The sequence below is a fragment of the Branchiostoma belcheri genome, unplaced genomic scaffold (genome assembly GCF_001625305.1).
Source record: "Branchiostoma belcheri isolate BF01 breed outbred unplaced genomic scaffold, Haploidv18h27 scaffold107, whole genome shotgun sequence".
NCBI classification, from domain to species: domain Eukaryota; kingdom Metazoa; phylum Chordata; class Leptocardii; order Amphioxiformes; family Branchiostomatidae; genus Branchiostoma; species Branchiostoma belcheri.
This window is the reverse complement of record NW_017802458.1, coordinates 462,948-475,086: the sequence shown is the minus strand read 5'-3', so window position 1 is coordinate 475,086 and position 12,139 is coordinate 462,948. Positions and strand designations below refer to the sequence as shown.

Below are 12,139 nucleotides of genomic sequence, written 5' to 3'. Positions count from 1 at the left end.
GGGGGGTGGGGGGCAGGGGGGGTAGGGAGTCTGTCCTCCGGGGTGGGGTGGGGGGTGGCTCCAACTCCAGCAAGTGCCAGGGGAGGTCCAGGCCTAATAGAGTAAAAACAAAGGTTAATCACAATGCTAACTCTAACTCTTATGTATGTATTTTGTACCTATATGCAGGGCTTGAAATACTGGGTCCATGTGCACCCAAAATTGGAGTTGTGCACCTAATTTTTTTTTCTGTGGGTGCACTCACTCACCCAAATATTTTTGTAGGAATTTTTAACATTAGAAGTATATAATAGTATACTGGATATTCTTGGTCTCTAAGTATCAGAAAAATAATTAAATCTTTGTTGTAGTAATTAATAAGATTTTAAAGTTAGTTCTCATTTTAGATTCAAGTTCAGAAGAGGAGCAATGGGGAACATGCAATTAGGTTTTGTTTCATATGGTGCACTCCAAAAATTTTAACAAAGTAAAACTTGCATTAGGACACTAATTCATTTTCAATGTCAATGTTAGAAAACCAATTATTGTACAACATTTTATCACTCAGGTGTCAGATCATGGAGCTAGAAAAGGTTGATCAGCTTGAAAAATTTATTACTTGTGTCCCTTGCAGGGGTCCACACACAAAACAAGTCTAGGGTCTGCAGGTTTTTCTAGAGTCTGTTGGGAAACAGGAAACACAACATTTTTTTCATAGGTCTAACTTTATTTATGATTTCCTGAATACAGTTAGAAAGTGTTCCCCCCTTTAATCATTACTGAACCATCCCTCATTAATGACTCCCCACAGATACGTACTGTTCCTCCCCCTCCTGCCTCTCCTCCTAGCCAGCTGCAGACACCTGAGGCTGCAGAAGTCGTGAGGTCTCCCTGACTGCCGGTGCACTGCCCGGGGCCTACCACAGCCTAGCCGCAGACACAGGGTAGGGTCTACTGGCGGGACTACAACAGAGAAAATCATTTTTTTCATTTAAAGCAGAGAAAAGATTCGAAATTCCTTTCCAAATATAACCTTCTCTGAAAAGTCTAGTTTTTCCCTGATAGTCCGTGCATCATGCAGGGCCTGCCACAGCCTATAAGACGTAGAGTTGGGTCCATTGGGAGCACTACACTTGATGGAATTATCTTTATTTTCATACAAACAGATTCAAATTTTCATCTCAACCTTTTCTTAAAGTGGCTACAGCTATTCTTTTTAGGAAACAGATAAATATGTACATAGCAGACTACAGCCCTGGCATACCAGCCTGCAATTCTTCCATCTATACAGGTTAGACCCGCACATCGGCAGAACGTACTGCACCTTAATTTGCAAAACCTGTCATATGTTGTACATAGCACTTTAGCAGAACGTCTCATATACATTGTAAGGTCTTATTCGTGTATATAAGGTTAACATCCTGACTGTAGTTTCCAAATGTTATGTTGGAAAAGTTATCCTCTGCAACAGGCAAAATTCTAATGCAATGATGACCAAAAATCCAATGAAAATCAGGGTTTTGCACAGGTGCAGTACATTCTGCTGGTTAGACATGGTTAATTAGCCAACAAACAAATCAGATACTCCCCTTCCTGTTGCTGGAAGAAAAAGTTACCTGCCAATCATAATCTTGACTGTAAGAGACAACATGATTGACCAGGGTCATCAGCCAATCGAATACTCCTGCATGTTACCAGCCAATCACAATGTTTCTTGTCTGTGTGAGCCACCGTGATTGGCTAATAACTGGCAGGAAAGAATGCTGAGAACACAAACCTCTGGTAGGACTGGCTCCTGTACTGGCCAGCCTGGTGGCAGGGTTGGGGCTGGGTTCATCAGAGCGAAATTCAAAATACTCCCCTCCTGTTACCAGCCAATCACGTTGTTTCTTGACTGTGAGAGCCACCGTGATTGGCTAGTAACTGGCAGGAAAGAATACTGAGAACACAAACCTCTGGTAGGACTGGCTCCTGTACTAGCCAGCCTGGTGGCAGGGTTGGGGCTGGGTTCATCGGAGCGAAATTCAAAATACTCCCCTCCTGTTACCAGCCAATCACAATGTTTCTTGACTGTGAGAGCCACCGTGATTGGCTAATAACTGGCAGGAATGAATACTGTGAACACAAACCTCTGGTAGGACTGGCTCCTGTACTAGCCAGTCTGGTGGCAGGGTTGGGGCTGGGTTCATCGGAGCGAAATTCAAAATACTCCCCTCCTGTTACCAGCCAATCACAATGTTTCTTGACTGTGTGAGCCACCGTGATTGGCTAATAACTGGCAGGCAAGGATACTGAGAACACAAACCTCTGGTAGGACTGGCTCCTGTACTAGCCAGCCTGGTGGCAGGGTTCGGGCTGGGTTCGTCAGAGCTCTGGGTACTGCTGTCCCCCTGAGGTGGGGTGGGGGGCTCCTGGGGGAAGGCATCGCGGAGGGAGGCCAGGATGGCTTGGGCTAGGGCAGCATCCTCCTGGAAGGGGTAGAAACACTATGTATTTACAAAGGATTTTTGTGGGATTGTGTGGCGCAATGGCAGAGCATTCGACTCAGAACCAAGAGGTCCCAAGTTCGAATCCTGCCAAGTCACCAACCTTGTGCCCTTGGGAAAGTCACTTCACACAACTTTCCTCACTTCATTCGGGTAAAAATGAGTATGCCAGAATGATCATTAAAACCAAAACCAAGAAGATGTACCAAGTAGTAACATTACAATGTAACTATCTCTGAGTCAGTAGTAATTCACTACCAATTCTAATTTGTAGAAGTCTATCTATAATAGACATAGTATGAAATTCCTAGACCTACGTACAAAATATTTTAATTGCCACTAAAAATTGGAGGTACGAGTTTCTACCTTTCAAAAACAGTCACTGATTGAGGAATATTCTGACTACTAACTTTTAATTGTCACAATGGATCAAAACAACAGGACAGATTTTTCATTAATACAAGTACACATTCATCTGCACACATTTACATGTAATTACTGTAGGAACAAAGAAAGTAGTATATGTGGATGTAACACACTAGACTTTGGTGGGAGGACTATTGAATCTTACATCTTGTAGTGATTCCTCGTCTTCCTCCTCGAAGAACCTTGGCCTGAACAAGTCCATCAGACTGGAAAGGGAAGAATAAAGACCTCATGTGAGGAACATGCTAAGTCTTTGTCTCATTCAAAATGTTTACAGCCACAGAAAAAACTGGAACATTTACAGTAAATGTGTTCTTGTTTTACTTAACGTTGTGAATTTCTTCCTGATTCTATGTGTACATCTACGATGTACATGCATCCATGAATAGTTTCTTCAGGTTGGTAAGACACTGAATACAGAGACTGTTTTCCCACTGCAGCACAGGTGGCGCTGCTAAAGATTCCCAAATGTACAATATTTACATTATATACACATATGCATAATTGGATTACAGGGAAATGTATGTGCTGCAATGCAAAGTGAACCAGTCAGAATTGCCCTGAGGAAGGTGACAGATGGTCACTGAAACGTTGGCTGAATAGGAGACTTTGTTGTGTAAAAAGAGTCTCTTTACTCACTATCTAGTATATAGCAGGAAATTGAAGGTAGGAAACAAGACAACCTTTTCTGGAACCTTTGACTTAACTGTGAACGTCCCCAATGTGCCTAGCAGACACAGACACTGCAAACAAAACCTCTGTACACAGTGGTAAAAACAAAACTACAGCCCAAAACTCACATCCTTCTCCTTTCTGATGGCGGAGTCTCCGGTGGCAGAAGGCCCTTCTCTACTGCCGCCAGGAAGTCGTGTCGTTTCCGCTGAGTCAGCTGGGCGCCCTGGATGATCTTTGACCTCGGCGTACGGAGGTACGGCCTCGCTATCATCTGGGACAGCGTCTCTGTAGCCTCCTCTAGTTCCGTCTGTTAGAATTCACACAGAAGTGGGGAAGTCAGAAAACTCCTTTAATCATGGCTTCACCACACCAAGAGCCATAATTGAAATTGTGAAGCGATAATTAAAATTGTTGTTTCTTTCCCTGCCATGTCGTAAAACAGATTCAATTTTGGGCCTTAATGACCTTACATTTACAGTAGGCGTTGGAAAATTCCATTTCTGCATAGAGGTATGGACTGCTGGAACACTTCACATTTTGGACAGGGGGGGAGGAGGGGGACATTTGTGCAGGAGGGGGACAGGCCTATTATTTGTATGGGGGATGTGGTGAAGCCATCTGCTGCATTTGCTCCAAAGCAAATGTCGACCTTTCTAGTTCAGTGTTACTTTCCATCAAAAGTTTCCCAGACAAGTTCTTAACGATAGAATAGGCATGAGAAGACTTGACATCTATCATATTCTCATTTTTCTTCAGTGATTTCAAAGACTTAGTGTAAGACTTCACACAAAGTATCATGTTTTTTTCTGTAAAACTTTACATATCAGAAACCCTAAGTTGTGCAGAACGACTTTAATACAGAATGGTCACTCAAAAAGTTTTCGTTGTTGAGTTGTATAAATGATGTTGTTGAGTTGTATTAATTGATATATACACTATAAACAAAAATAAAACAAAAACTAGAATTCCGAGATCTCATACCTCCATGAAATATGATCTTGATATGTAAATGTAAATTTCTTCTTTAATTGTGAAAATGACCTCTGCATTAACATGATATATGCATCGTGATGTATGTTAACTTTTGATTAACTTACAGATGTCCCAAGTATGACATTCTCATCATTCACCATTACGAAATCATAGAATTTTCGCATTAATTATGCAAATTAGGTCATCATTTGCATAATTAGTATCTGTTGAAGTTCCGCCTGCCATAGGTTACATACATTACATGTATGTAAGTAGTATAATGTAAAACACTGTAATTATAGAATTTCCTCATTAATTATGCAAATAAACTCCTCATTTGTATAATTTGCATTTAATTATGTACATCTCTCTCTCAGCTACCTACACACCAAAAATAATGAAGACATATGTTGTTCCTGTCTGGACTTATTGGCTTTTAAACATTTCGCCAGAAAGTGCCCTGCAGTTCCAGAACAAGCTGCTAGGGGGCCCAAACTCATGTGACTTCTTCCCAAGCATGAGAGCTACCTTCCATCAAAATTTTATGACCCTAGCATGTCCAGATCGCGAGATATCAAAACCGGAAGTTGCGCTGCAGTACCAAGGGAAGCCACTAGGGGGACCAAAATCTAATCATTTCCAGTTTTCGTCACACCCTACCAACACACCAAGTATGAAACCAATCCATCCAGGCGTTCTTGAGTTATCTTGTTGACCAACAGACGGACAGAAGGACAGACGGACAGATAAACGCAACTGAAAATATAACCTCCATGACACATTTCATGGAGGTAATTACTAGTACAAGTATTACTCATGTTAACATAATAAAGGCTTCTAACCTGGATATCTTCAAATATCCTCCTTTTCCTGGCATCTCCTACATAGTAGCCATAGCAGTAGGAGAACTTCAGCACACGCCGGGCAGACAGCAGTTCACGGATGGCTTCCTCCACAAACTTGGTACTCACCCTCTGGTTCCCAACTGCAAACCAGCGCAACAACGTCTGAGTTTCACAAGTCATCTACTTACATCACAGTAAGCTTCTACAGAATTACAAGAAATACAAACTTAAAATACATTACATATATATGTCAAAATCCTTAATGAAAAATGATTCATATCATCACAGTACATTTAAGCAAAAAAAGACACAACAAGTAAAATCGGGCTTTTTATTGTATAATTTTTATACAGGGTTTTAAACAAAGAATTTATTGAGACCGGACATCCCTCTGTGTGAGGGGTCATATATGTGGACCAGACGGAGAATATCTTAAACACGCCAAAGGTCAACGGTCGCGACCACTTTCACGCTCAAAGGGGTGTTTTGGGGCCACCAAAAGGCACCATTTTCTCACCCGAAAACACATTAAAAACAAAAGAATGTGCATCATCTGCAGCCCAATAGCAAAACATATACCGAGTCTCAAAAGAATCCGTCCACCCAAACGCGAGAAACAGCTGCGAACATGAAAATCTAAATCTCTTACAAAACCCTTCCGCGGAAGGATATCTGCTTCCCCAGAGGTAAATATACATGTAATTTTATAAACAACAGGCTTAGATATTCAAGACTTAGTACAATTAATATAATTATAGTAGTTTAGAATAAGCAAAGATGTACATGCAGATGAATAAGAAAGAAAAGTCACAACTTTTGACTCAAGCATGCAAAGCGCAATGAAGTTGTTGCAAAGTCATGTACACGTATATAACTTGTCTATAGGAATCTGTATAATGTTAATATGCCATTGGGTAAATGAAGTGACAAGTTTTTATGTTGTATTTTATCGCTAAAGATACAGATATATGTAGGTTTTTATGTTATCTATTATTTTGTAATAACTGGGCGCAAGTTGTAAATACTCGACATATTTCATGCACTTAATGTGACATGCCAGTCGATATTCAATAAAATCTGAATCTGAATCTCTCTTTCCCCCCTCCCCCTATCAGTATGTAATGTGACATCTGAATCTGAAAAATGATGATAGCTAGGTTTACCCAGGAACACTTTTACATCAAACTTCTATCCAAATTTGCTGTTCTACAAATATTATGATGCAAAGATAGGGCAGCAATGATTACTGAAGGTTTTTTTAGCTAACACAGTTTGTAGAATATACAGTATGAGAAAGGACAGAAGGAAGGAAGAGAGCAGGTCCTTACATTTACCTGTACTTGCGGCTGCCAGGGCAAGGTCGTTCATCTTTCTCATGGCAGTCCGCAGGTAGGCTTCCTCTATCTGTGGACAATATAGGGGGAGGGGGATCATTCTGTAATTATGTTTACCAAAGGAAAACATCTTGATTCTGCTCTGTTTCCTCTTCTTCTTCTCCAAACCAATAAGGTCAATGACCTGAACCAGACGTCTGTCACCATGGTAGTGTTGGGTTACAATCATGTTGCAAAAGTTGGGCATCATGTTGCAATTTTATAGCAGGAGGGATTTAGACTGTTACAGTAATTATGTTAAACGAAGGAAAACATTGTTTTTGCCCTGTTTCCTCCTTTTCTTCTTCAGTAAATCTCCAAACCAATAAGGTCAATGACCTGAACTAGACATCTGTCACCATGGTAACTAGTGTTGGGTTACATCATGTTGCAGTTTTATAGCAGGAGGGATTTAGACTGTAATTAATGTTTACCAAAGGAAAACATTATTTTTGCTCAGTTTCTTCCTCTTCTTCTTCTTACGTTCCAAACGAATAAGGTCAATGACCTGAACCAGACGTCTGTCACCATGGTAACTAGAGTTGTGTTACATCATGTTGCAATTTTATAGCAGGAGGGATTTAGACTCCTGTCACCATATATATGAATTTGAGTAAGAACTAACAGAGCAGACCATATGGTAAACATTATGCATTCGCTTTGCAAATGTTGCCTTTTCTAGTTCAGGATATCTTTCGTACACATGATAATATTAATTGTCCTGCAAAGTAATGTATTAACAATGGTTCTCAGCACCCAATATTTTACTATAGCAGATGAAAAATGACATGTTGAAATCACTTTTCACTTTTTTCACAAATTTTTTAGCTTACTATATAGTAGCATGGGAAATTCTCCTAGAAAGAGTGTTCGAGTTTAGATTGTGAATAAAACTTTTTAGTTTACGAGTTTAGATTGTGAATAAAGTGTGTGAGCTCACTCTAAAGCTGTTGTCGTGGTTTTTGAACCTGGTGTAGTAGTGCATCAGACGGCTGAGTTCTTGTGCCTTCTCATTCTTTTCTCTTGCCTGGAGAAAAAACAAAAACCAGTTGTCAGTTCTGAATAGAGACACAAGCCTTGAATCAAAATGAAGTCAGGGTTCATATTGTGTCGCCAATATTTCCTCAAGTTTTTTACATCTCAACAAACAACAAAACACTACATTACTGCTAAAGTCTTCCAACTGACTTATTTTCAAAGAGTCGGACAATTCATCTCCCACTGCCTCCTGAGAAGAAGTCAAACCCCCAATAGTAATAGCTTGGCTAGAATAGTATAATAGAATAGAATAGGTTAGCAGTTACCATGTTTCTCTTTCCTATTTAATTTGTAATAAATTGTATATCCACTCTTTATCCTGTATACTAACGTTATCAGATACATGTAGTAAGTTAAAGTAGATCGTACGTAGAACTTCAGGGTTGGCATATAGTTTCACGGTTATCACAGCCTGGGTATGATACAAATCATTGAAAAAACATGCAACACAGCAGCATATGACAAGGACTACAGGAATGCAATAGACACTATGTATGTTTCTCACCTCCTCTGTGAGTAGTTTGGTCTCCTCCTCCACCTTCTGCACCACCTCGTACCTGTTACACCTGAAGTAACCACCTGTGGAGGAGCTGTGTTTCTCCCAGTCCTCCAGGCATACCCAGCAGAAGTCATACTTACACTGCGGACACAAAATATAACATGAACTTAACCTTGGCCTCCACAACGGTAACTTGCCTACCAAAAATCATGAACATCCATTCACACATACTTCAGTTATGACTTGTTAACAATAAAAACCACACACAGAAAAGGCCCACTGCAGTGACGTAGGGACCCCCACGAGACCCATTTTTGAACTTGACCTTGGTCTCTCCAATGGTAACCTGCCTGCCAAAAATCATGAACATCAAAACAGGCCTTCAAGAGTTATGCCACAATATAGCAAAGTGATTTCATAGCCTGCTGCCGAAGGCAATAACACACACCCAGTGGTGGTCATACTTACACTGGAGACACAAAATATTATTATAATTGTAACATTTAAGTTTTTTTTCACACAAGAAATCAGAGATTTTAGACTTCCTAATAATCTAAAAGTATCTTTTTGTTTTCTGGGACCTTCAAATTCACCCTGTTTCCTATGTCTGAACTTTTGATCTCGTTTTTGACTTTTTGATCTTTTGACTTTTGTCATCCTGCCTGTCAATCTAACCCACCCGTGTGCTGTGAGCCTACTCTGATGGGTTGGACAGCCACACAAACCCACCACCACTCAGCCACCTAAAACTATACTTCCATACCTGGAAACTTCTGAAGTAACAAGGATTGAATTTAAAGAACTTTTGTTACTTCTTCAAGATAACTCAAGACCTGATCGCACAGAAAGCTTCACTTTCCTGAAGTTACTAAGATCTCATTCACACTCAAAAAATCTATTCGATTAACAGGGCTATCCAAATAGAAAATTGTCTATGCCATTTTGTCATGAATATGTAAATAGCAGCTTGTGTTTTACGCTCTGATTGGTAGGACCACTTGCAATGACGTCACACTACCGAATCTAACTCAGAAGCCAACTCACTTTGCATTGACACTCGCGGTTTTGTCTAATTCAAATCCACCGCTAGTGTCTCAAACCACCTTCTCGAGGTGGATTATTTTGGAATCAATGCGGGTAAAATCTAAGTGATTTGGAGCGTTCACACTCCAAAAAAATGATTTGGATGGACAATTTTCTATTTGTATAGCCCCGTTAATCGAATAGATTTTTGAGTGTGAATGGGGTCTTAGTATCTTAAACATCTACAAACAGCAAGAATGATCTAGTCACCTTGGTACACTTCATGTGGTTGCAGCCCTCATTTTTCTGGATGTAGACCTTACACTTGGGGCAGGGTTTTGTGTTGGTGACCAGCCACAGACAGTTAGCTGTGGTTTCTGCCTCTGTGTCTACCTCTGTCTTCTTCTCTGGTACTTGTGCTGAAGGCAATTGTACATTCAAATATTTTAATACAACCCTTGCCAAAGTTGTCAGTTGTGCGGCTGTAATGCCGCATTACATGGTCATTATCAGATCACTTCTGGGGTTACCCCAGCATTAAACTAGCTCCCACTGAACATTGGGAGTAATGCTAGATTGATGCCATGACCATTAATCATCATTAATCATCTGGGCCTTTTGGAGTGGGGCAGAAGCTGTTGCCTGATGTGATCTCCACCCCTGACAGCCTGCCTGACAGCTTGCCAGTGGGGATGGTCACACCAAATTAATCCTGTGCTCTTTGAAAACATATGTGCCTTCTAGGAGGTGAAACATAATCTGTTTTCTTTGAGCTGAAACACAGCACCATACATATCTCCAAGTTTGGCTTGTTTTGACCAAGCTACAGGAGTCTTTTCTTTTCTTTGAATGTCTGTTAACCACTCAATCAAAAGGTCCAGGACCTGTTGGCCTGGGCTGATAGTGACTGCATCTCGTTGTACATTTGTATACATACAGAGCCTCCTACATGTGCTATGGGGAGTTGCAAAGGATGGTCTGATCTATCATGTGACCATGTATGGGAACATTCTGCTCCCCCCATAAGTCATGTGACCTATGGGGGGAGCAGAATGCTCTATCAGTTTGCTGTCTTGGTCCTACATTGTGTTCTCTCTCTCCACTTCTTGTTAGACATTTGCTAGCAGGCACCAAATTTTTTTACCAAATGTCTTGAAATTTTAACAAGCTTGGGAATATACTTCCACAGGTATTCTTGGTTTAATTTTTTGGATGCAGGCCCTAAAATAATTCAATGTAGCTTTTTTTGTAAAAAAAAGTCCCAAAAGTATATTGTAACTTATTGCCTCCTGTGCCTTCATATTAGGTCAAATAAAGGACCTGAAATTTGGTATGAGGATAGTGGCTCATGTACGGTGTTGGTGGTTGAAGTATAATGATGAAGTCCTAAATGTAACTAATCATGTATGTTCTTTTAGGTTGGAATTGCAACAGAATTTCTGAAAATATACCCGGTGTAAAACTTCAGACTGTTTCAGGCCAGGCAGGTTATAGACTGAATTAGGTCAGTCAGGCCTGCTCAGAGGCTTGGGAGGTCAGTTGCTGACACAGGATGTTCTAAATGGTTGAGGATTCATTGTGCTTACTTGAGCCTGGTGTTAATGTAAGGGTCAACCATAACCAAAGACTGTGACAGAGGGCATTAATGCAGGGGAAAGGTAAACTAATTGGTTCAAGGCACTGCAGAGTTGACAGTGGAGGGAGGTGCCTTGGACAGTCATAATCTACTGTGAAATTAGGCACTATACTGGCTGTAATGCAGGATGAATGTTTCAGGGAGTAATGCTGCATAGCAGACCACTTTGGCAAGGGATGTCAAGTACAAACATTGATTGACAATGTAAACTGTAACATGACATGTCGCACAAGTGGATGCTCTTCTTTCATTTGAAGCATCCGCCCTCATCTTGAGTAGTTACTGATCTTTTCTCCCTTCCTTTGTGCAGGTTTACCGCGTCGATGTCGTTGACTTGGCGACCACCACCTGACCGTCCTGCTGGTGTGCGGAAGTCGGGAAGTCAGGACATCGTCTTTCTTTACAGTACTACTTTGGTGCTTGTATGCCACAATATCTTGAGGTTATTGATGACATCCTATTGACACCTAAAAACTAACAAAAACAGGCAGAAAATGAGAATGTGGAAAAAGTTGACAAATTGTTTACCAGATACAGAAACCTGTCTAGGATTTTAACACCTGGTAGATTTCTTGTCATCTGATAAGGTGTGTTTGCCGTTACAGGTGCCCCCCCCCCATGGGGATGTCACGTAAAGTTGGACATCTTCCATTACATCAGACGGTTCACAAAGGGGCTCACCACGGAACACCATGATACATTCTGCTCCAAAATGAGCTGCTGTATATTCATGTGGGACGAAGAAGACTACCGGCAGCTCAGGGAAGCTAAGAAAGTTGAACTGCGGAAGAAGTACGGAGGTCAGCGACCCAGGTGACAGCAGAAATAACAATAGCCTCCTTTTCAGGCGTTCCCGGATCGGTCGATGTTTTTTTTTGGGGGGGGGGAGGTGGGTATTTTCTGATCAAACGTAGATCGCACGCAATAGAAGGTCCAGACGGCAACCTATATAGGGTTGCCGGCTGGAGCTTCGACCGATCCGGGAACGCCTGAAAAGGAGGCTACAATAACAACACGTGAGCTGGCAAGGCACTGTCGTAGGGTAACACGGCCAGTGGAACAGATCCGACAACTGATTAACCAACTCCTGGATGACATGTGGGAACTGACGGATAAATCAGGTGTGCGCCTGATTAGTCCAAAAAGCATAAAGACGGTGTGGGCTGTGCAGCAGAAACACTTGCCAT

At 41.2% G+C, this 12,139-nt stretch overlaps 1 protein-coding gene across 1 annotated transcript in view; it reads right to left on the bottom strand.

Annotated features, from left to right (window-relative positions):
- Window positions 1-3,687: 3,687 nt before the first annotated feature.
- Window positions 3,688-12,139, bottom strand: part of LOC109479896 (ankyrin repeat and IBR domain-containing protein 1-like) — a 28,387-nt gene continuing 19,935 nt past the window's right edge. The window contains exons 13-18 of the mRNA XM_019781951.1: window positions 9,587-9,735; window positions 8,300-8,434; window positions 7,697-7,783; window positions 6,712-6,787; window positions 5,381-5,523; window positions 3,688-3,873 (exon numbers count right to left, since the gene is read on the bottom strand). Of these exons, the coding sequence (XP_019637510.1) occupies window positions 3,688-3,873; window positions 5,381-5,523; window positions 6,712-6,787; window positions 7,697-7,783; window positions 8,300-8,434; window positions 9,587-9,735 (776 nt within the window). The remainder of the gene's footprint in view (window positions 3,874-5,380; window positions 5,524-6,711; window positions 6,788-7,696; window positions 7,784-8,299; window positions 8,435-9,586; window positions 9,736-12,139) is intronic.